At 40.0% G+C, this 24,933-nt stretch overlaps 1 protein-coding gene across 3 annotated transcripts in view; it reads left to right on the forward strand.

Annotated features, from left to right (window-relative positions):
- arap2 (ArfGAP with RhoGAP domain, ankyrin repeat and PH domain 2) overlaps positions 1–24,933 on the forward strand; it is a 139,322-nt gene that overhangs the window by 32,125 nt on the left and 82,264 nt on the right. For all 3 annotated transcript variants that reach the window (XM_020629236.3, XM_020629234.3, XM_065950534.1), the window contains 2 exons: positions 7,586–7,782; positions 20,242–20,348. In XM_020629236.3, coding sequence (XP_020484892.2) covers positions 7,586–7,782; positions 20,242–20,348 — 304 coding nt within the window. The remainder of the gene's footprint in view (positions 1–7,585; positions 7,783–20,241; positions 20,349–24,933) is intronic.

Raw genomic sequence — 24,933 nt, forward strand, 5'->3', positions numbered from 1 at the left:
GCAGAAACAATACTAGCACATATCTGCCTTTGCTTTATTTCATATTTTACAACCCTTTGGCTGGTTTTTGTTTTCCCTCCGTACAGTAACATGGACGCACAACACAGACACAGTATCCTACTTAAAAGTTGTCATAGTGGGCATGTCAGTGAAGAGTTGCAGATTGATTTATCCAAAAACATCATTTTATATATTTTGTTTTCCTTTTTTGTTCAAAGTAAGTTGTTTTTAAGTCTGGTTTGATATATACTAAGCTCTATTTTACAGACTCTATATACGTTATGTTTCTTTATTTTGTTGGTCAATGCAGCAATTGTATGTTTACCATGAGAATGTAAAAAGCTGTATCTTATTGTGCTAACATGTAAATGAGAATACCATGGCAAAGAAATGAAGAATCTGTATACACAGAGGTCAGGATTTTCAGCATGGGAAGTGTTCTGGTTTTCGTTTGTAGTGCATTTGTACTTTGAGTTGTTTAGACCAATTATGTATGGCTCAAGAGTGTGCAGGAAAAAAACCAAAAACAGATGATATGTTTGACATATCACCTCCTGTCAGCGGTATTCCAATGATGAGTTTTTTAAAAATCTCTACAAATAGATATATGCAGAAAGTGCAGCTAACAATCCGTTATAGATCTAACATTTCATCTTGAACCACAAATCTGCTTGACGGTGTGTCAGGGAGATTTTTTTTTTCCATTTTTAATTAAAAACACATTTTCTGAACTTTAAACAATTGATTTTAGTAAACATGGTTTCACCAAGAAAGACTTCCTTCTTATTAAAGGTTTCTTCTTTTTTTAATTTTTTTTTTAGCTTTCTATGTCTTTATTTAGATTTAGGCATTGCACAGTGGATAGAGTCAGAAACTAGGAAGAGAGAAAGTGGAGAAAATCAGGTGAGAAAGAGCCACAGGTCAGATTTGAACCTGGGACCGCCCATGTGGAGGACTATGGCCTCTATTCATAGTGCGCACACACTAACCACTAGGCTACCGGTGCCGTGATGCTTCCTTTTTTGACATTAGCTTCTTGGATAATGCTTAGCATATATTTTTTAAAGGTTTATCTAACTATGCCGACTTAAACACAAAATAAACATTTATTAACTGAGATATAATGAGATACCATTATATCAAGAGTAAACTTAGCTGATGAAATTGCCAGGAGAATATAATGGCTAAGCTCATATTTGAAGACTCATCATAGAGGAATATATGGTGACTATTCAGTAGATTAAACATTGAAGAGTAGTAATGTAAATGTCTGTTTTATGCATGCATGATGGAGTCTTCAGATGAAAGAAAACAAAGCAAACAGCCACAATCCCTCCGCTTTGTGTATTTTTTTTTCCCTTTCTTTTTTTTTTTTATATTCCTGTTGATGGAGACTGCGTGGGTGTCTTCTAAGATCTCTGCTGAGCGCTGAGTGGACCTGGCTCTCATCTCATCCACTTTCACTGAGGATTATCTCCGTCTCTCCTCGTCTCTTTCACTCTCTCCACGCACGGGGAAATAGTCTTTCAAACACATGGCTAAACATACATCCTTTAACAAGTGCTGGAGCTAGATGTGACTGTCGGGTTTTTTTTCGTGTAGGAGAGTACAGGCCTGCGTTCTTTTTATATGCATGCCGAGGTGAGGCCATGTTTGCACACAAAGCGAAAATAAATTTGGCAAGCGCTCCGGAGGTTCATGTGCGAGACTGTGTGTGCACAAACAAACAAAAACTCAATCATATGCGAGACACATCCATGCACGCACGAGTCGGATGCACATATGCTACAGAAACACGCGGGCGTATAGGGCTGCCACGGTCTCGCTGTTTCTCTGAAGTTTCTCTCCATCCTCCCACCTCCTTACCCGCTCCAGCCTTACCTCCTGCCCTCGGACTGACAGCCTGGGTGAAGGAGAGAGCGCGGGGAGCGCGGAAGGGCCCTGAATAAATGAACAGGCAAATAAGTGTGGCGCAGGGCAGGTAATGGAACTCAGAAAAGCAGGGTGGGAACGGAACAGTAAAACCTAGTGATGTAAAGAGCAGTCAATAATTGAGGAGGACATTCATTTTTTATTACTGCTCTTTGTGAATTCATTAGATTCTGGGAAGGGGGGTGAGGGCTGCAGGGGTTGGGGGGGTGGGGTGGGGGGGCAAGCTAAAACTGAGTTTGGGACCAGGAAGTGGGTATAGTATTTGGGAGTTCAGGGGGTTTGGTGTGTGTAGGAATGTGAGAGTAAGAAAAAAACTTTTCTTCAGAAGTTTGGATGCTGGTGGATATGTTGTTATGTAAGATGTGAGGTTGGCAGCAATATGTGAAGTTGAAAGGTGTCAATAATTGACATGTCAGTGAGAGGCCTCACTAACCTTAAAAATATCATGCATACAGAGCTGTTACAGCTGCACTAACAAGAAGATACGCTACCGTTACTATGTGATACAATTTGATATGGTGACATGATAGTGTTGTGGTCAAAACCAAACTAACCAAGACATGCCCGAGATCAGAGTGCTTAGAGACAGAGACAAGACAAAGACATATAGGTATCGAGACCGAGTCAAGACCAAGACCAAGACAGGGCGAGACCGACAAGACCAATATCACCAATAAAAAACTGAAATTCATCATCTTGTGTGGAGGGGGCGTGTCACTCATTGACTGTCTTTTTTTGAAGGGCGTTTTCCTTTGAATCAAAGTAATGTTGTGGAAAAATAGCCTTTCAGTGGTGGACTTGTGTTGGACTTGATTTAAAATCCGGAGTCCGCCCAGTCTGAGACAGAGACAAGACCTAGTCAAAATGTTTGCGGTGAGATGAGACCGAGACCTTCAAAAAGTAGTCTTGCGACTGGTCCAAGACCGATTTCGAGTACTACAACACTATGACATAATGATATGATATGATTCGATACAATAAGATATGAAAACACAAGGCATCAAATATGATACCATATGGTACAACACATTACAACACGATACAATAGGATACAATATGTTAAGATACAGAGAGACCAATACAGAAGTAGAATCTGGTACGATTTGATGAGGTATGAATACCAATATCAATGCTCTATAAAAGGGCATTATACGATACGATGCCCATGAGGTTACCAATACTGACACAGATACCAATACGGATATCAGCACTAGTATTGGTATCAGCCTCAGATAATTAAAACAACGTATCCATGTCCTTCAAAAATGAATTGGTTTCAAGTACATTCAAATGTGACAAAATCAAACGTCCACAGTACCAGCGGAGTATAATGCAAGTCAAAGCCAGTAAAATGTCAATATTCAGTGTTTTCCATCAATACTATGTATTTTAAACTTGGTTGTTTCGGCCAGGCACTTATGGCACAAATTTAGGTATGGAGACAGAAAACATTGAATGAATTCTAGTCTCAAATTTCATTTTAACAAAGTTTTTGTGTTTTTGCATTCAAGACAAGTCAGAAGTTTCTAAATGGTGGTTTTACAAGTCCAAATTTGACTCTGCAATGACCTGTTGAAATCCTATCTGGTGCCCTGCATAAATCAACTTTAAAAAAAAGTCCAGAGGACAGTCAGACTTAATCCTAGTGGACCTGAGGATAATTAAACTGGATCCGAGACGTGCTCGACCACCAACACAAAATGCAGCATGATGAGCCACCCATTGACAAAGTAATCTGTGAAATGTAAGCTTGCAACAAACTATTCTTTTGGTTATTCATCAGTCTGCTGATTTACTTTCTTGAGTAGTCAACAAGTCATTCGGTCTTCCAAAATATAAGAAAGCAGTGGTAATATTTAAATTTTGCATAGTTCTGAGTGAAGATTTCAGAAGTCTTACTTTGTCCAACAGAACAGTCAGGCCCAGAGATGTTCAATTGGTATAATTTAGAATAACATTGGAAACCACCACTAGCATCTGTAGTTAATATCTAAAAAGATAGTTTTGTTAATTTAAACCAGATAATTAAACAAAGAAAACTTCTATATATTTGGGTAGGAATTAATCATCAACCAATTTTAAAGGTCACATGAAAAATGCACCATGGTTTTCTAAGTCGAACATTTGTCCCTATTACATACCCCCAGTTATGAGAAAAGTCCATCCTCTTTGTCTTTTGTCTGCTCCACTTTTCACAAAATGAGTGCTCAAACAGGCCGTTTGTAGATTTTCCCTTTGTGACATCACAAAAAGAAGTAACCCCTCCCCCAGATGGGTGACACTCCCACAGCTAGGTGTATGTTCTGCCCCCCCCCCAGGCTGCAAACACTTGGTCATGGAGCAAGAAAGCCCAAGCCCCATCCGCTTCCAGAGAGGGGCGTGGTCGAACACAGCTCATTTGCATTTAAAGCTACAGACACAGAAACAGCCTGTTCTGAGCAGGGCTGAAATAGAGGATCATAGCTGATTTTTGGCAAGACACTTCACAGTCATGTTTTGGGTGGCTCTGAGACTTATTTAAACCGGTTGAAAAGGAGTATAATATGTGACCTTTAAAGAATGATCAAGTCTTGTTTTGGTCTTAATTTAGATAATTTGCACTTGTTCTGTAGAACGTATTTCTTTTGAAGTTGTCTTTTTCGTTTTGGCCGCTAATCATCTGATCAGGATCATGTTGTGGTGGCAGCTATAATTGATTCCGACTTAAAAGGCAGCAAAGAATGCTGGCAAGCTGGGGAAGAGTGTCCTATTAATCTGTTACGTAGAAGTCCTGAAGGTTCTTTTAGGCTATAAACTAAATAGATGTTAAATATAATTCAACCATCCAGGAAATCAGATGTACAATAAATCTCTTTGTCCCCAGTGTCATTGTGTTCTTCTTTGGATCACTCTGACGTGAGGCTTCAAGCAAGTCGACAGTCTCTAGAAGCTCCAAGGCCTTTTTGTTCTTTTGACGGGCTGACCCCCCCGAAGAGATTATCTCTTAACAATCCAAACTAGGCACTGCAGGCTAGAAAGCAAGAAAGAGGAAAATACATTTTCTTTCCCATTTTGGAGGTCAATAATTCTTCAAAACACAATAATTATCTCTTTTTAAATTGGCAAGCTTTCCAACCTCTTACAAGCTTCTTTTAGTCTACTCACTTTGCTAATAGTACAATTGATTTGGGTGACATGATTAGTGTGTTGGTATTGTTTCCTCTTTTGGGTAAAAACTGGTCCAAATAAGCATTATATTGGAGGTAAAATGAAGCAGAAAAACTAAGCAGATGATTGTGCTGGGTGAACCTGAAGAAACTACAGGTGAAACGCGTTGTTCGCGCACAATAAAAATATAGTGAAGTTATTTTCAGTGTGCCACAGACTTCTGATTGTTTTTTCAGAAAAAAACAAAGTTAATGCTTCTTCACATGCTGAACATTAAAGTGGAAATGCTGAAGAATCACTGGGAATAAAGATCTTTGTTTGGGGAACATTCAAAAAGATTTCCATGTTGTTTGATGACTCTCATACTGTAGGTATCCAAAATGACAAAGTCAAGTTGTTCTGGAGAAGGAGAGCTCTTGTCTCAAAGTATTAACGATGAGTCGATAATCCACAGTTGTTAAATTTGCAGGTCCATCCTAGCTGATTTATGAGCTAAAATATCAGCCTGTACAGACTTGATTTTGTTTTCTTATTTTTCTCTGTCTTGTATTGAACAGTTACCACAGCAGGTGCTGCTTTGGACCTGTGATGTGCGTGTTAGTGCTTGTGTTTACAATCCTTTGGTATCTTTTGTGCTTCCACTTTGCTGGCTTTGATAGCGCCGTGTCTTGGGTGGTGAGGGAATGGGCTTTACAGTGCCGGTTTCATGTCTGCTTTCATGTCAGTTTGAAAAGTGCTAGAGACAAATATGCGAGAGGCCTTTTAGGTGAATGTCTTTGAACGTAAACATTGGATGGAACATGATTCACCGAACCACGTTTAGCTCCCGGGTGATTGATGAAAAAGCTTGAGATTCAGTGTCCTGTTCAAGGACAAGTCATTTTGAAGATGCCAGACATGTGAAGTCTAAGTTAGAGTACAGCCCCCTGAAGAGATCATTGCTTAGCAATCAAAACTAGGCACTGCAGGCTAGTCAAGCTTTTGATTTCTCTGTAAACATTCGGTTGATACTAGTTGATACTACAGTACATTTGAAGCTTGGATTTTGGCGCCTGTTTTGGGCCTTCACAAAAGCAGAAATAGATCAGAAATGTAAAGTTTGTATATTTAAAGTTAGTGTGCTCAAACATAAGATTAAAACGTTAGCATATACAGTATGGCTAACTAGCTTACTGCCTGCAGAAGCAAAGCTAGCGTTTCTTACAGGTTACTTTTATAACATCCACTGTGCAGAGGCTGGTCCTGGACGTGCTCAGAAGTAGAGCTAACATTCCCAGCTTTATACTGCAAATAATTTACTGGCTTAAAGGTGGACTCCAGCAAGCATAGCATAGGCCTTGCTAACAGTATGGTTTTCTCACAGTTAAACCTCAGTTTCCCCCCCAAAAAAGCCATCTGTATTTAAATGTTCAACACAAATGTTCAAGTAATATTTTGAGCTAACATTTTTTACTTTAATACTTGGAATGATAGCTGTACACTACTAAACAAGAACAATGTTGTCTATATTGTACTTTGCTCGGATTATAAAGTAGTTGAACAATGTTCCTGGTCATTTACCTTTAGCCTCTTAGCATGATATCATTAACTGTTAGCAGTTAAGTATAATCCACACATTGATTCAGTCAATATATAGAACTAATCGTATCCTTATTTGTCAGCTAGCTACCATTGCAAAGCACTAACTGCAATTTTTAATTTTGGACAAGAATTGAAAGAGATGCTTTTTTTTTTTTTAAACTTTTGTAATTTAGGTTATTTTCCAAAAATGACAAAACATCCTGCAGTAAATCCTCCGGTTATTCTAGTATACTGTGTTGAGAATGAAATCTTCATGAGGCTTAGTGAACAGTTTTTTGCTCTTACGACAAAACAAGCCAGCTGCCGTTTTTATCACAACAATTCAAAGTGATTACTCGTTCACGGCTGAAATAATCTGCTCTATGAAAAGTCTTCACACCTTTTTTCCATCATTGGTTCCCCGCAGACTCACAGTATTAACAGATTCACAGAGCTGTGGCTGAGTCTCATTAGAAGCCGTACTTTTTAACTATATCTTTAATTAAGTGGCGTGTTGGAGTCTTGCCATATTTAGCTTGAAGCTCGCAAATCTCAGTGTGGCAGCTATCTATATCCGTAGTGCTAGACTTTGCACTTTTCAGCTTTGCAGGGTATCTTAGCAAGGTTCTTTTTCCCAGCGGCTAAGTTAATTTTCACCAATCATAGCTCATACAGTGTTTCAATTACTTATCCTTAAGACTGGAATGTTCTGTATCAGTTTGAAATGGAGGTTCAGCAGCCAAAAGCCAGTGTGGTGAAGTCAAAAATTATGTATTAAGGCTATGGTTCAAAGACTTTAAGATGCCCTGATATCTTTCTGTGCCATTCTGTTTCTGGCCTTCTTTATTTCCGCTTCACTTTCTGTTCACATGCACCACATGCAACATCCATCTCTCTTTTTTTTTTTCCTAACGTTTCTGTCTTTCACTCATGCACGTGTCCACAGGGGAACGCCAGGAGTGGATGGAAACTCTTCAGTCGTCCACGCGCCCCCCCGCTTGCGGCTCCCAGAAGCGCTCCAACAGCCTCCCCTGCCCCCCCTCCTCTACAAACAAGCGAGGCCTGCTGGAGCTCCGCGGTTACAAAAGCAGAGTGCTGGCATCCCTGGCGGGGAGTAAAGTCAGGCTCTGCAAAACAGAACAGGTACTTCCAACACCGCCGGGACTTCCTCTCTAAAGAATGACAGCTTCCTGTTTGAAAAGAGGAAGGATGATAATCACAGCGTATTTGAAGCAGATGAGGCAGCGATGGAGGTAGTCATGAAAGATATCAAGAAGTTCATGAATGTATGCAAAAACTAAATATATATTAAAATGCTGCACACGATGTGCTCTATTTTTGGTGGTACACGCTCATGCTAGCACACAGGAAGGACTGGGTGAAGTCGACTCTGCTCATTAATATATTATATATATATATAAATATAATATATTAAAATATACCAGTTCAATGTAAATCTTTGACTTCAGGTTTTCCTTTGACACAGATTGACATGACAGGTAATGATCAGGGTCTGCTAAAGTGGCAGGTATTTAAAAATCAACACTTATCACTGACTCATAATGACTATGAGGACAGTTGTCTGCTTTGCTTGAATTATTTTCTCATCAACTGGACCACAGTTCAGTACAATCTAGTGTGGCAGTAGCCTTTTTTTAAATCTGTGCCAATTCACCCTTTGTTCAGAATGAATTTTTGTGCTCTGAAGAGACACTCCCAAGCATCATCCAAAAACCTCTCAGGTCAGACCAAGTGATCCTCTGATGCACTGAGTACCTCTTTTGTTTCAACCGCTTGTCAGTGTTTTGGGCCATAAGTCTCCCCTAAACAGCTGAAGTGGTCCTCTGGTTTGACCAGGTGTGGCCTTTAGGGACAATCCAAACCCAACACTAACTTGTGGGCTTGTTTGACTTTTAATTCATCTCAAATAATATGATTTTTAGTTCTGTTACTGGAAGGAAGTATTTATGTGTATGTGTATTTCGAAGAGGACAGTGCAGGATTAGGAGAAATAACGACCAGAGGAGAGAAATTGACGGGGGGGGGGGGGGGTTAGGGTTAGTAAGCCTAGCTGTTTCTGTCTAGTACCCTTTGTTTTTTTATGTTTAGCTAACTTAGCTTGCTAACTGTTGTTGCTAAGAGTTAGTTGAAGACAATTGTCTTTAAAAAAGCCTTTCATGTTTACTGATTTTGAGTGTTCTGAACAGACTGCACATCCACCTCACACGGCCCAGAACTCCATCATATCCCCAGAAACATATTCCTCCTGTTGAAAACAAGTGAGTCATTACAGCCCATGTAGGTTGCTGCTGAAAGGTGTGTTTCATTTGTCACTGTGCATATAATAGCATATCCACACTCTACAATTGGAGCTCGACTGAGAAAAGCCTTTTTTCCTCTAAACGTTTGCTCTTTTGCATTCAAATCAATGATTAACTTATTCTACAGCCATTATCAGACAAGATTTAGTATTAATATGAAAAACATTTAACCTGCACGTTTTTGTTTGTGTTTTTTTTTTTTTTTTTTTACATGCGGTCACATAAAGGTTAGTTTTGTCTGTAGCTCAGTTCTCTGACTGTTCTCTGGCTGATGTGGGTTGGAAGCTTGAGCTTCAAATATCGACAGTATTGATTGCATGATGAAATCGACCGAGCAGAGGATGAGATATCCAGACTTTTAGACTAGAGTTGTAAACGTTGTAAAAGCACAGGTTGCTTCCAGATACAGAAAACAATGTGTTCCAAACGCTTGAGTTTAGCAATGAAATAAATCGTTGCCAAGTTGAGATCCCCAAGATATATCACTAAAAGGAAACCTTAAAAAAATGTGCAGGATATACAATATATATATATTTTTTTTTTAGCTTTTGGCATCGTTGGATAGGATGGTAAAGGCCACACTCAAGCCTTAGCTTAGCTTCCTACAAAAAACAATTGAAGTGTAAAACTGCTAGTGTTTGTTCAAGAGGTTGCTGTGGATTTGGATTGAGATTTTGAGTTTTAGTGATGTTTCATGGTGAAGGAAGATGTATTTCAAAATGGTTTTTTTTGAGTAAGCATAGCTGTTTCTGTCTACCCTTCATTTTTTATGCTCAGCTTGCTAAATGTTGTTGCCAAGAGTTAGTTCAAGACAATTAACTTAAAAAGGCCTTTAATGTTTACTTACTTGAAAACATATGAAATACAAAATGTCAAAGAATGACGAACTAATGACTAACTTTGTAACGAGCTGAGCTAGCTGTGTCTTCCCAATGTTTATGCCAGCTAAGCTAACAGCCTCACGCTCTGCACTTAGTATTATGCTGAACTATTCCTTCAAACAAATCCATAGAACATGTTAAATGCTGCTATATGTAGGTGCTGCTAACTTTCAACTTCAAAAGAGTCAAACTGGCTGTTTTTTTCTTTGTGCTGGCTAAGCTAACAGCCTCCTGGCCCTCACACCACACTACGCCATAGGCTACTTGTCTCGGGTTACTCTCAGAATTATGTTAAACTATTCCTTATATGTATTCCCTTGACTTGTTTTACAGGTTAATTTGGACTTATGGATAGTTAACTGATATTGATAAGCTAAACGAGAAGAAGACATGCTGCTAAAGTATTAGCATTAGCATACTAAGTCAAAGTGCTTTGTATTCTTTTCAGGGAGAACTGAAGGCTCTTTGTTATACACGACCAAAGAATCCAAGAAGTCCTACTTTTTAAGTTTTATTGTGCACTTTTACAGATATATGTACACTTTTTTTTGATAACTTACATCTCCCTTAAACTGCAGAATAAAGAAAAGATAAGTTTTCTCTTACCAAGACTTTCTCTTTGAGTCTCTCTTATTTGATGTGAATCCAATTAGGCCCTGATAGTCCCGGCTCACGTACAGAGACTCTTTTCTTTGCCTCTTCCTGTCCCGGCAGTAAGATACCCTATCTGAGATGGAGAGATAGTCACAAACTCAGTGATACAGTTTCTTGAAGTGCCTCACACGTACTTGTGTGCATATTTGATAATGCAGCACGCATCCAACTCATTTCCATCCCTCCTTGCCTCTCATTTTGTTTCGCTCGCTCTTTTAGTTTTGTTGTTTGCCTTTCATTATTTTCTTCATTAGCGTGAACAAACATCTTTGTTAGAATTCTCTTTTGGGTTTCACTCCTTGTCAGCACATTTCCACTTCCTTGATCTGAGACAGCGGGAGAAACGGAGGGAAAGAGAGAATCAGAGAGAGAGCAAATTAATTGTATTATTTCAGCTTACAAACTAAATCCTCGGCATAAATGCAGCAGCAAGCAGCGACGGGATTTTTTATTTTTTATGCAGAAAGGAAGGGAGCCGGAAAATGAGCACCAAGAGAATAAGAGACAGACACAAAGAGATAGAAGTGGAAAAGATGAAGTGAAAGGGATGGAAGGAGCGCGACAGTGCAGAGGTCAGGAGTGTGAGAAATGAGCGTCGGCGGTTTGGAAGAAAAAAAAGGAGAGAGTGATGAAGAGCAAGAGAGCAGAGAGGGAGGTAGACCGTTGCCCCGTTCGAGTTCAGTGGAGTGGAGTATTTAATCTAAGATGATGAACGAGCTATTGGAAACATCATCCTCCCAGCTCCTCCTTCAACACCCTTACACCATCCCTCATGGAGCGAAAGTCCTGTGATGAAGCTGTGTTTAAGGTCATTTAAACACAACGGTAAAGAAAGTCGGACCATGTACAAAGTGTGTCACACTCACAAGTTTACTCATGAGGAAGATCTCCTCACACTGCAGGTAACAACCGGAGCATCTTGTTCACTGTCTCTTCACCTCTCAAAAGTGTTACATCCGGTAGTTTTTTCACATGTGGTGAAATTACGCACATGCTCAAGTGGAAGTACAGATTTTTGTACAACAAAACTGTAACATTAGTAAAAAAAAAAAAAAAAAAAAAAAGAGGCTATAGAATGCACTCAAATCACACAAAAATCCACAAAGTTTCAGTTAACTGCAGTGTCGTCGCTCTTTACATCTATGCCTTAGAAGGCAAGCTGTCCTTTTTTTCTTTTTCCATGACTTTCTATGTCATTTTACTTCACTTGTGTCCCATGCACTTCACCAAGTACATTTACTGACCACAAAGAGGACCTTTCTACAGGTGTGTGTTTAGAAAAATTGAATATTTAGAAATTTTGGCCCCCTCTTTTAGTTTGACGCACAAATCACCTGCTCTTACAACGCTACACGATCCTGTGAGCAAGGTACTTACTGTCCTAATAATTTATGTGGTAATCATTCGAGGAGTTGGGGAGGTGGCACGCAATACAACAAATTACAAATAAGTGATTAAGTAAGTCAGCCTGTGTTGACTTACTGTTCAATTTTTCAGAAAGGCGCTGTTGAGTCACTGGCACTCTTTCTAAATATAAGATATTCCCAGTACTTTTGCCTCCGCCGGATCGTGTCTTGTACCCACATTCCTCTTCTCTCCATCTCTGATCAGACAAAAACGATCTGAAATACAAAACCTGCAGTAATAAGCCACATGCTGTAGCAGTGTAGCAGCGGACGTTGTCAACACCGTCCCTCTACTTTATGCAAACCCTCCAGAGTTCACACCCAGCGCTTTTCTGCCCGGAAAAAAAATGCTAAGTGGACACGGGGCCTTAAAGTGCAGATATAGTTAAAGAAGACATTTCTTGGAAAACATATTCTAGCAGAGTACCTTTACCTAAAGATATGACTAACTTTACTAATCTGGTGGTCTTTCTTTGTTTTATTTTTTTAATCTATAGTTGAGGGATTATAAAATCATTGGATGATCACATTTCTTAGTGTATCTTCTTCGAACCCAGCTTTGCCTTTTAAAAATCCTCATCAGATATCTTTGTGTGGCTTAACTTTCTACTTAGCAAAAGTTCCACATAGGCCTCGCTTGTGTGAAGGTACTCTCTGTATACAATAACAGTTTGACAGAGGATTTAATTAATCTCTACTTTAATTAAATCTCTTTCTCATTTGCTCCTCTCAACATCTTCCTTGTTACAATTAACATCATCCCAAGTCTGCAAGGCCCTTTTGCAGTTTGTGACAGAAGAGCGAGTCATCAAGGCCCTCAGCTTGTGATGAGATTTGTTTCTTTTCAGAATGACTGATTGCTGAAAGAAAGTCTGTGGATTTCAAGTACGCTACACTATACTATAGCTCTGCTATATTTGATAAGTGCCTCAAGTCATTGCTGAGACTATTTATTGTTTTTTTTTCTGCTTCCTGGCATATTAAAGATGATATGGTGAATGTGTTAGCTAACAGCTGCTTATTTGCACAGTGCTCAGAGAGAGAAGAACATTAGCATTATTTATGGTGGTGTTTCTGTTCATTATTGAACATAGGCGCTTATTTACACTTCCTTGGGTTTCCCACAACTCCGGAACAAAATGCGTGACTCATTGGCTGCTTAATAGTCCAGTGTGTTTATTTTAGTTAGCAGCTAAATTTGTTAAGGACTGTATCGTAGCCTTTTTGCTAAAACCGCGACCTGGATGCAGAAAAGCATGCTAAAAAGAGTGTTAACAGTAATGTTTTTGGGCTAGAAAAAACAAAGAATAGAGCTTTAAAACAAGTTGGTTAATGTTTCTCTGTTGTTGTTTTCAACAGCAACGTTTTATCATCCTATTCTCTTCATGCTAATATGCTAACATTGACGAAATACAGTAACATGAAGATTTAAGCAAGTTGACTATGTTTGTCATTCATGTTTAGGATGATTGCATGCTAACAATAGTTAAGTTTCATGGCAGAGGTTATGGTGCGATCCATTTCCACCCCTGAACTCCAGGAGTATCTTTGTTTTGTTAGCTAACACCAGGCGATAACAACACACTACTTCATACCTTGCACGCGAAAATAACATGACAACATGTCTACAGTGTTGGGGTTGTATCAAGTCAACTTTGGTTATATTCTTTAATAATTATATTTAATTATTAATAATATAAATAAAATATCATTAAACTATGTTTAATCTCGTTTTGGGGCACCAACCTGATAAATATAACCAAAATATCACTCAAATCAGTTTAAAATTATTTATTTAATTACTAATATTATTAATAATTAATAACTAGATTTAATAAATTGAAGGCGTGAAATCCGTACACAAAGCCTTCGCACCCAGTTTATATCACAATGCAAATACACCAGTAACCACAAACAACTGCTCTCTTAAATCATAACAGAATGTATTTAAACAAAGCAACACCAATATGTGTGTGTGTGTGTGTGTGTGTGTGTGTGTGTGTGTGTGTGTGTGTGTGTGTGTGTGTGTGTGTGTGTGTGTGTGTGTGTGTGTGTGTGTGTGTGTGTGTGTGTGTGTGTGTGTGTGTGTGTGTGTGTGCGCGTGTGTGCGTGTGTGCGTGACAGTGAGAAATAGAGAGGTAAAAGACGGAAGTGGCTGCTTGCTGTCTCTCTGTCTAGTCTACAGTTTTGACTTGCGAGGTGTCATAGAATCACCATACAAACCTGTGTGTGTGTGTGTGTGTGTGTGTGTGTGTGGATGAAAGAGAGAGAGAGAGGGGGGGGGGGAGATTACTTCGTCCCACGTGGTCGCCCTTCCGATGGCGCACACCTAACAAAGACCTAATGTGGCCTTAATGTTTAAAAGAGACCGAGTTCGGCCCTACACGATCTGTGTCTCTGAGGCGTCTGGATAGCCGCGAGTGTACAGATCTCTGTGCGTAATGGCGCAGTGGTGGAGTTAGTCTCCAGATGTACGTTTACACAGGAATATGTGTGGTGTCTGTTCGTAGAAGGGGGATCAAAGAGGATAAAAGCGGATAAAAGAGAAATGCGTGCCTGAAGAGGCCGGATCACAGTCCGAATCCCACGCCACAACTCGGAGTAATTCCCTTCATTCACAGAAACAAACCAATGGCCAAATTCAAGTTAATACGGCTTACACTGGTCTTTCTGATCAGAAGAGTAATTCCCGGTTATAACGCTGTTACGATAAACACATATAGGACGCAGCGGTCCGAAACAACAACAAGAGTTTTAAACAGTTAAAACTCAGGACGCAGCGGTCCAACAAAGATAAAAATTACAGTTTCTGCTTCGATCAACAATTGTTAAAAACACTCTCTAAAGCTAATTCTGCCCAGACCTAATTAAGCCTCACTTGTGAATCGCTTTGCCCGCAATTGGTGAAAGGAAAAGAGTCCGGCGATGGAGCAGATCTTCTGTCCGTTCTGGTTCAGAGGCGTCTGAACTCTCACTGAGTTTCTCCGAACACTTGAAGTCAGCACGTGGAAAGAGAGAGAGCAATGGAAGTCTTGGAGCTTTGTAGCCTGGCCTGCTCCATGGGGGTCTACCTCCAATGAGAAGAGAGAGGTTCCGGTCCCCCCTTACTTGACGCGTAGGTGTGAAGTACCGCAGGGGATTCTGGGATTAAGAGTCCTTTTAGGCCTCTTTGTGATCTCAGTGAATAACTCAAATGAGGCTTTTACAGAGGTGCAGGCCCAAGTCCATTGTTTGACTGTCCTAAGCCTGCGTGGCCCAACAACAGCTAGAACTTGCACGATACTATTGGTGTAATTGATCTAATTCCTCAAACAGACCGCTAAATTGCTAATCAACAGTGGTCATAGCTTAAACGTTACTTTTGATGCACGTAGCAGCCATGTTGGATTTCTAAATTGGGCTACTGAAGGTTGTCAGAGTTTCCAAGTAGGACCTCCACTGTCAGGGGGGGCGTTCCTCATGACATTTTAGACCGACAACTCAGAATTTCCGACTTCCAAGATCAAATAGAACATACCATTAATCCATTTGTTTTGTAGATTTTTGGACCAAAACTTAATTTAAAATGAGAGAATTACCTGGTGTTTGAGCTGGGAGAAAAGTCTTGCATTCCACAAGGTCAAAGGGGTTTAGCTTCTGTTGATCGTTAAGGTCTTACAATGTTTTATGTCAATCAATGTGTGGCTGGTAAAACATTTCAGTTGGGGCAAAAATGTGTTGGACGGATTAAACAAACCCAAAACCCCAATTGCTGTCTTGCTAGCTAGCCTGTTGGAAACCTATTCGCTAGGATTTCTTTTGGAACAAGAATGCAATTCATGCTTGGACCCAGGCCAGTTATTGCTTTATACTCATTTGGTATCAAACTTAACCTTAGGACCTATTTTTGCCAAATAACTACCCATTCTAAACTTGCACCAAAGCAGCAGCCAGACCCATACAATCCATTCTTCTGAAATCAGACCGACTCAAAATGGTTCAAAACAGGAATGACAATCACAGACCTTAAGGTCTTAAGGTCAGGTTTTAAGGTCATTGATTATTTATCTCTTTATCTCTTTTTCATCAAATAAACTCAAAAAATGTTTGTCTTCTGCTTCTTTTATTATGGTCACTACCCCTGACCTCACAGTTCCTCTGCCTGAATTTCAAAATAATCAAAAGTCTTTTGTCTCCATTGAGTGTGTGATTTTTAAACCCCTCATACCTCCAGGTGTTGCTCTCCTTTTTTTTCAGCCTGCATGCTTTTAGAGTATCTTAAGCTGCTGAGTGGACATGGGATTGGAAGTAGAGGTAGAGGCCACCTTTTTACTCATCTGGCTTCTTTGTGTCAGCGCTGCGGAGTGACTGACTCATACAATAAGAGGTCGGGGAGCTTTGAATGAAATCATAATTGGATGCATGGCTTGAATATTCAGAGTGGGCCTTTTGCTCAGCACTTACAGGGTTCGGTTACTCATTTTAAGGTGTGAGAGAAAACCCATTTTCTTTCACACACTGGTGTTTTTCTCAATTTAACTTAATTTTTTGGTCTCTTTGAATTGAAAAAGCTCTTTGATGATGTGTGGACTTGAAGTACATAAAATCACATATTCGTTCTCATTTTCGCCCTGGGACATTTCCCCCCTCTCCCCTTTAAATAAGCACCATTATTGCCACCTACCCCTCGGCTGTTGTAATTGGGCGAGTTATTTTTACCTCTAATACCTCTCTTTCCTCTCCCCATCTCTCCTCCCCCCCCATCCTTGGCGAATTAATTGGAGAGGGCAGGAGGCCACAGCACAGATTGGGTAGGTAACGAGAGGCGAGGGCTGGACGCTTGCTAACACCTAGAGCTCTAATTGGCTGCCTGAGAGGGATGAGGGTCATTAGGTATAGGTGACTGCTTTGCCCTCTCAGAGTAGGAAGCCAGGCGGGTGGGAAAATCTCATGAATGTATGCGCACATACAGTAAAGATGCCATTCTCCCCCATTTATGTACATTTAGTGTAAAAAGGGACTCTTACATTTCTTTAGTTTATAGTTGCATTTAATCAATCAATCAATCCTTTAATATCAGCACCAAAAGGCAACAAAAGTCATCTTGCTTTGCTTTGAAAAAAAAAAAAGTCTTCACCAGTTTCTTGTATATGTTATTTAGAGGGACCCAACAGTTATCCACCGTGAGTAAGCATTTGGAAGGAGTGGCAAGAAAACCCTTTAATTTAACCGGAAGAAAACCTCAAGCAGGAAGCGCCCATTGGTGGATAGCCATCAGCCGTGTCCATTAACTACTAGCTTTCATTTTCATCAAACAAATGCACAAACCAAACAAACAACTTGAAGAGAATGCCAACACATAGAGCTCTGGACCATACTCGTCTTTAATTCACATCGACCCAACATTGATGAGCAAAAAAAACAAAAGTGGTAAGGAGCATGGAACAAACAACAGAGACAGACAGAGAGAACCCCCAGTTGATCTTATTTCTCGTTCTAAATTCCCTGCATTGGCATGGATCTTACAAACATTTGAACTCACTTGATTTAAGAAGATGAAAGGGGCCATAACTGTAGGTTGTTCTAATTGATAGGGTAGAAAGTGGAGCTCATGCTGCTTCCGAGCCCTCACATCAAAACTTTTAGCTCATTTAGCACCTGGCCGTACGATGGATTTCACTTGTCTCACTCTACCGCTCTCTCGCCTTTTCTATATCTCTCTCCCTCTGTCTGTCTCTTTCTGTCGTCCTCTTCTGAGCTCAGATGGTCTTAATTACTAAAAAAGGCTTCACAGAATCTGAGTTCCCCACGCTGTAGCCTGCCGTTAGGTTTTCGGATCCACTCTCTTGACTTGATAGCGTTTGCAGAACTGCTGGGAAAAGGAGAGTAATTGCTTGAATCTTCTCACCACAGTCCTCTAAATTAGTTTGAAGTAGTCTAATTGGGGCTAATGATGGTTAAAATGAAGATTTTGACGACATTAGCCCCAATTGAACCGACCAGCACAGTACTGAAAGATCAGGTTGGAAATCCTGCCGCATGCTAATGTTTATTTGACTTCCTCCATGTGTTTCAATCTGCAAAAAATTTGGCTGCTCTGACGAGTTTGTAGCTAATTAGATGAAGAATTCTGCAAGAGACGTACATGCACATCTTTGCTCTGCTGGGCCATGTATTCCCAAAAAGCGCCTAATCAACAAAGATGGTGTCGATTCACTTTCTTCTCTTTGTTTGGTGTAATTAGTGTAAATTGTTTTTGCTGGTGAAGAACAGTTCCCTCTGAAAAAAAAAAAGGAAGAAAGCGCACATGCTTTATAGCTGGCACAGCATGGCAGCGTTTAGCGTGCCTTGCTTTTTTTTTTTTTTTTTGTGTAATTCGCTGTTGAGGAGTATTGGCGCCGATCCTGCTTTGTTCTTGCTCTTTCTACACTCACACACTTGTCTTTCTGTAAACTGTTCAGCTGACCCCACTCACCCGTCTCACCCACTCTCACTGAGGATTACCAAGACCTTTTTTTTTTCTTTCTCCCGCGTATGCTTCTCCCTCCTTCCCCTTCCTTTGTGTTTCTTTCTCTCCCCTATCTTTTGACTCACTCTTTTTGGCTCAGCGATGGAGGAAAAGTGTGTTTTTCTGTATTGTGATATTGTGTTCTTTTTCTTTCCGTTGTGCCTATTCGTGTGTGGGTGTAGGTGCACTTCTTTTGTCTTGGCTGTCTGTTTTTTCTTTTTTTCTGGCTTTGGTAGAGCTCAAGGCTATAGAAAATGGTCTAAACAGCAGTGAGTGTTGAGGGTGAAGCGAGGGGTGCGATGTGATGCAGAGTTATAGAGGAGCTTATGAAAACAGTGCCTCTGCTCTAACCCCTATTTCTGAAATGGGCCGTAGAAAACATCGAGGCTGAACGCTTGGGGTTGGCTCTGATTCCCCAGATGGACCTTCCGCAAAGCTTTGCTGTTTTCACACAGGTGTACACACAATAGCGCACACTGTATCCTCTCTTGGTTTTTATTTTTAAAAAAAACACACTCACACTGACTTGGTTTTTTGTGCGTCATTTGTGAGAAGGAGAAAACCCAATGAGTGTTTGCTGCTTTATTGGTCTGTCACAAACTATTTCCAGCAGCCCTTTCACATTTATCCCTGGCATTTCCTAAAAAAAAAAAAAGAAAGAAAACACCGTCAAGAGGAAGCAGCGAAGCCGAGAGTGAGAGTGGCACTGGAGTGTTTGTTAGTTTTCATTACGCCAAATGACATTCAAGACCCTATGTGAAAAAAACAGTTTGGACTTTAATGAGGTGACCTGTTGCTCCCACCTTATTAGGGATGGCCTCTAATTTTGCCAAAAGTGCCTTTAGCTGGTGTCCAATGAAGAACCATGACACTCACAAGGCCCTTTAGGAAAAAAGTTTCTCTTTTGGAGGGTTTGAATAGTTTATTGACATTTTTTAACACATATTTTCAAGCTGGTATAACTTCATCATAATCCTATAACCTTTAGGTTCCACTTCCTCAAACCCCTCGTGGAGCTTTTGAAGGTGTTCCTTGGTCAGTTTGATAATGTTACCTCAGTTGTGGGTTTGTTCCTGGGTCTCTTTCCAGTTGACTTAAATACTAGGGGATACCTGTGGTGTGACGCCGCTTAAGAAACCATTGGGTTACGTCACAGAGACTATCCATGTTTTACACTGTGTGCTAAGTAAGAAAGTTGTGCTGACAGCTGTTAAGCTAAACAGACTGGAAACTAGGAAATGGCTTGACTGGTATGTTATTGGGAGAACAGGTCAGTGGGTAGAGTCAGAAACAGGGATGAATATCTGGTGAATGGATGAGGCTGCTGCTTCAAGGGCTATACAACTTCAAAGACAAGCGATTTAGCCAGTGAGCTAAACCAGCATCCCATAGCTATTAACACAACCATTTAGCGAAAACGATGAATTGCCATTTTTAGACAAAATATATTACTTTTAGCTGGTTCATACAGCTATCAACAACAAGCTAGCTTGCTTACCTCCTGCTTCCTATTCTTTTGATAACATAGGAGAAATGACTGCGGCTAGTGTGAGTGAAACTGCTCCAAACTCCCATGATTCCCCGCTAGCCTCGACGTCATCTTTTGTTATTGTAGTATTGTTTGAGGGCCCCCTGGTGGCGGAATCCACATATTGTATCTTTAAATATTTAAAGTATCCAAATAGAAAGCTATAAGTAAGGCAACTTGATGTAGTACTTTTCACAGACGGGGCTTTAGATCAACAAATTACAACATACAGAAAATAAAAACGTGAACAAAGGAGTATAACGACCTCTTGTGTTTACTCTTTTTAAATCTGTTGTTCACTTGTCTGTCTGTCCGTGCTTTTCAGGACTATAAAGCAGGCCTTGCTATTGCTGAGGTGGAACTGACTGCTGCCAATATAAGAGAAGTTGACCGCAGGGGCTTTGAAATCAACACACCCTTCAAAAGCTTTTGGTAAGTCCATTCTCTTATTTGTATCCATGTGAGCGTGCACTTCAGCCAATATACTTGCCTAAGTTTTGGACTTCCCGTTTCAGCGTCTGTTAATGGGTTTGTGTGTAAAGAAAAGAGGCTTTTTGATCTCGAGTCTCTTACCTTAACGGGTGCGCCATTTCTTTGCTTTTTTTCATCATCCAAAAAACGGAGAATGTTAAGTGAAGGAATTTCTCCTTGAGTACATTCCCCTCAGAATGATGCACTCAACAGGTCGACGCTCACTTCGCTACATCCTCACATTTTTCTTTAAAATGCTGCAGGATTTATTTAAACTCCTTCCTTACATAAATCTCACTGCATATATCAGCTCATTTCTAGCACGTAGTCTAAGAAATATCCTTTGCATTCATTAAGCCTCTTGTACTTTTATCTCAGTAATGGTATCTCATGTAGCATCAATATTCAGGGCTAAAAGCGAGGGTTGGAATTTTGGTTAATGCTCTTTTTCATGTAAGGTATTAAGATTCTCATATTGGGATAAAAGTCAAGGGTACTCTTGGTGGAAGAATATTAAAATGCTCTTTTTTAAATAATGTTTTGGACCATCAATGTTATACCCATGTGGATAGTTGGAGGATTCCTTTCAGACAAGAGTATTTTCAAGGAAACTTGAGAGTGCCAAAACACGGCATAGGACACAAGCACAAAACACCTCAAGTTAAAGTAGTAATATGTTAGATATCTACTGAATTAAATCATAAAACAACATACTGTATATGATCAGACATTAAGGGAACATGCTATGTGGAAGTGCTGGCTTCTCTGACAACAACGCAGCAGCCAGTTTCCATTCTGGTGCGGAATTGTGACCAGAGATGGTAGGTGGTTGTAAAGCTCCCCAACACGGCCGTCTGGACGCCCCTTGGTTAAACAGCCAAACGACAAACCATCCGGTGTTGCAGTAATGGAAGCGGGCTTTCTGGAGAAGGGGGGGCGAGGGGAGACGGCTCTCTCCAGCTCTTGAATTTGGACTGCAGTACCCATTTTAAACGCTAGCCATCTACCCATTTTTAACCATTCATACACATAACTTGAGAGATTGATTTATGATCAGCAGATGGATTTAAATGGAGGCTATTATTGCTGAAGTCTCTGTGTGGCCTTTAGAAAAGACAGTTGGTTTTACTCTAAAGCAAAAAAAGTTCCCTTATCGGGCTATGTCTCTCCTTGGCGTTCTAACCTCTTAGAAAAAGAACAAAATAATTAACTTTTGAATTTAAATATGTTTTTTTTTAAGCCATGCTGTCAGAAAAATGTAGGCATTTGTGGCTCCTGCATGCAGCAACATGTCCTTGGAGAGAAACTTAACCTTGAATCACTCCTGTTGCTTCATCTGCAGTGTTTAAAAGTGTATGAATGGATTAGTTACTTCTGTTGGACACTTTACAAAGCAACCGCTGCCATCAGTTTTCTATATAGCTTACTCTGGTTACTATTGATTTTACTTCTTTGTGTACCATAATTCAGACACTGTTTGCTTTGCATTTCACCCTACTATACGTTTTGATATTATCCACTTCCTGCCCACCACACACGGCCGACTCCACGGTCATACGATGAAAGCACGACAAGAAAACAGGCCCCTTTACAAAAAAATCACTCATCATTGATCAGATTCTTTTTTTTTTTTTTTTTTTAATGAAATCTCCTGCTTCATGCAGGTATCTCCGCCTCCGGAGGGGCACAAAGCCTTTTCAGGTGACTCCTCTCCTTAGGGGGCCTACAATCAATGAGCCCGCTGCTTGTTTGTGCTGTAATGGCCCATTTAGAATACACCCGTCACAGCTGCCTGGACAAAGCATGCCTTGTTTGTCTGTTTGTGTTTGCTTGTTCACTCTTTTCTCCTTTTTTTTTTTTTTTTATACCCGTTGCCTTCTGTAAAGATTTTTTTCCCCCCTTTTCTCATCCCTCTACCTGTTTGATGCATGTCCGATCGATCTGTTTGTGTCAGCGCTTTTAATGGTCCCTTCGTTTGGCAGCTTCGTTAATACGCTGGGCGTAATTGCCATTTTTTGTGAAACAAAAAAGAAAAAAAAAAAAGAGGTGGAGTTAAAATGAGCTCAGGTCTCTTGAATTGTTTTGATGAGGCGATGGCTGAACAGGTTTTATAGTGCAAGTGTGTGTGTGTGTGTGTGTGTATCCAATCGATTGGTAGCCCTGGGAGCGTTCTCCTACCTGCTCAAGGTGGGGATTAGTGAGAAACTCATCTAATCACTTTAAGCTGTGGAGACTCACTTTGGCTTTTCCATTGTTTTCGCTGCCGTTAAATGGACGGAGCGTTCAGCCCCGCTGTGGTAGATGCTGTAGCCGACTTTTTATGAGTAGAGAGAATGACAATGAGGCGGAGAGGAGAGGTGGGGAAGTTACCGAGGCAAAGACACCCAAGTTTAGAGGAAAGAAAAGTTTGTTCCTGCGGTCAGAAAGCAATTCTACTGAAGTAAAGCTTTAGAAAAACGCCTGGATCAAGAGAGAAAATCCTTGTCTTCTCAGTGTTTCTCCAATTTCTCAAGGTTGCAACTTAAAACGCCAAATCTACTGTGTTTAGTTTAAATTGTAAGATGTCACTCGGGAGAGTCTTAACTCAAAATGTTGAAAAACAAGTCACTCTGTGCCGAAGGCTGAAGCTACAGAAAGTGGGTGTTAAGGATGGGCATATTCATTAGTGGTGATATTCGAGTACCCTCATTACCTTATGAACAAGTTTTTTTACAGTTAAGAATACATCAGACACCGACATTCTGGACGCAACCATGTTTTCTGAGGTGTGCCATCATCAGTACCAAATTATTATTGTAACAAAAATGTAAAAAACCATTTAGTTAACTGAAACTAAAAAAGGGGGACCATATAGCTTATGTCATGAACCCCATAGAGGAGGCAATAGACCTTGTCACAACGGCCGTGAGTATGAATCCGACCTCGGCAATTTTTTTCTTCTCCTAACATTTCCTGTCTCTCATCAGCTGTCCTATCCATTAACTTTGACCCAAAATTGGTCCATAATACATCTAAAATGAATCGAGACTGTACAAAAAGACGTCTGAAATGACATGAAATTATAGAGAAAATGTCCTTAGTTTTCAGCTTTTACACCAGCACACTGACGGACATGTCCTAAATTGTTTGTCTCAGGCACAGAGATTTTTTTTATTTTGGATGAGCTTGTTAACTGCAGAAATCAACAAGCTCATCCAAACTGTTTTTATTTCTTAGGCCTATATTCTTGAGAGTCTGTATTCGCCTTCATGAGCCTATACACTCGATCTTGTTCTCTGAAACATACTGCAAATACCAAAACGCCTTTTTATTCACAGGCACACTTATAGATAGACGATTTGAATTAACATCTATTTTACAGAACACGGTTACTTTAATTCTGCTTAAGAAAATCCCCTCTCTTTGATTATCTGGATGGATTTTTATCTTTTTTATGTTAATAGCGGTGACAGTGAGATATATCTGCTGGTCAAGCTGCGGGCTGTGTCTTTGTTATCTTCATAGAATCACTGTGTGTGTGTACCTTTAAGACAATCAGGGGATAATCAGACCAGGTAGGGTCAGTCAGCAATACGTCCTGTCTTTACTCTATATGTATTAATTAAATTAAAAAAGCTTCTCTTTACAAAAATAAAGATCATTTCTTGACACATCGGAGCACATGAATAAACCAGAATATATGAAATTAAGAGTTTGACCCTCAAAATGTCCTGTTCATGGACCACCAGACCGGCATTCCTCAAACCTTAATTTAATATTTCACCCAGCAAACCAACACATTAGCACAACAAAACACAGAAGTTCACAGGCATCCATTAGAGAGGCTCAGGGACACAAGGAAGGTATAGATATATGACAAACTGAAAACAAGAGGGACACAGGTGAGACTAACAACACAGGTGAAGACAATCAGGGCAATCAAAATGAAGCGAAACCAGACAAAGGGAGGAAGTAAGACAAGATAAGAAACACCGGGGACAAGAACTACAAAACAGGAAACACAAAAGAAACTTTACACCAAAAGAGTAAAGCAACACGAGGGATGAATAAAAAATTAAACAGGAAATGAATTCTAAACACTGAAATTAACCAAATATGGAACTAAACAAGAACCGATCATGACAATACTTATGCTAAGCTAAGAGCTCCTGTTTTATTCTCAATGGATGGACATAAGACTTCAAAGTTCTAATCAAACTCAAATGAGCGTATATCTTCAAATTTCAAACTCTTTCTAGAAGGAAACAATGAATGATTGGGACTTTGTCGAACAAACAATGATCAATCACAAAAACAAAACAAAAAGGTAAGAGAATAAAAGACGTAGAGTTTCTTAGTGGGCTATGAAGAACACGGAGCCGTTCTCAGTTTTACTTTCAGCTTTGATAACTTTCCAGATAATTACATAGCAGAGCTCTGTGATTGTAGTTTGTGGTTGAGAGGGAGATGATGGAAGTCTGAATCTTGTGTTTGCTTAAGTGATTGATGTTCCATCAACTATACATGAGATTGCTTGAGAGTTGTAATTTCAAAGTGTCACGGCTCG

Source organism: Labrus bergylta, chromosome 22 (genome assembly GCF_963930695.1).
Source record: "Labrus bergylta chromosome 22, fLabBer1.1, whole genome shotgun sequence".
NCBI classification, from domain to species: Eukaryota; Metazoa; Chordata; class Actinopteri; order Labriformes; family Labridae; genus Labrus; species Labrus bergylta.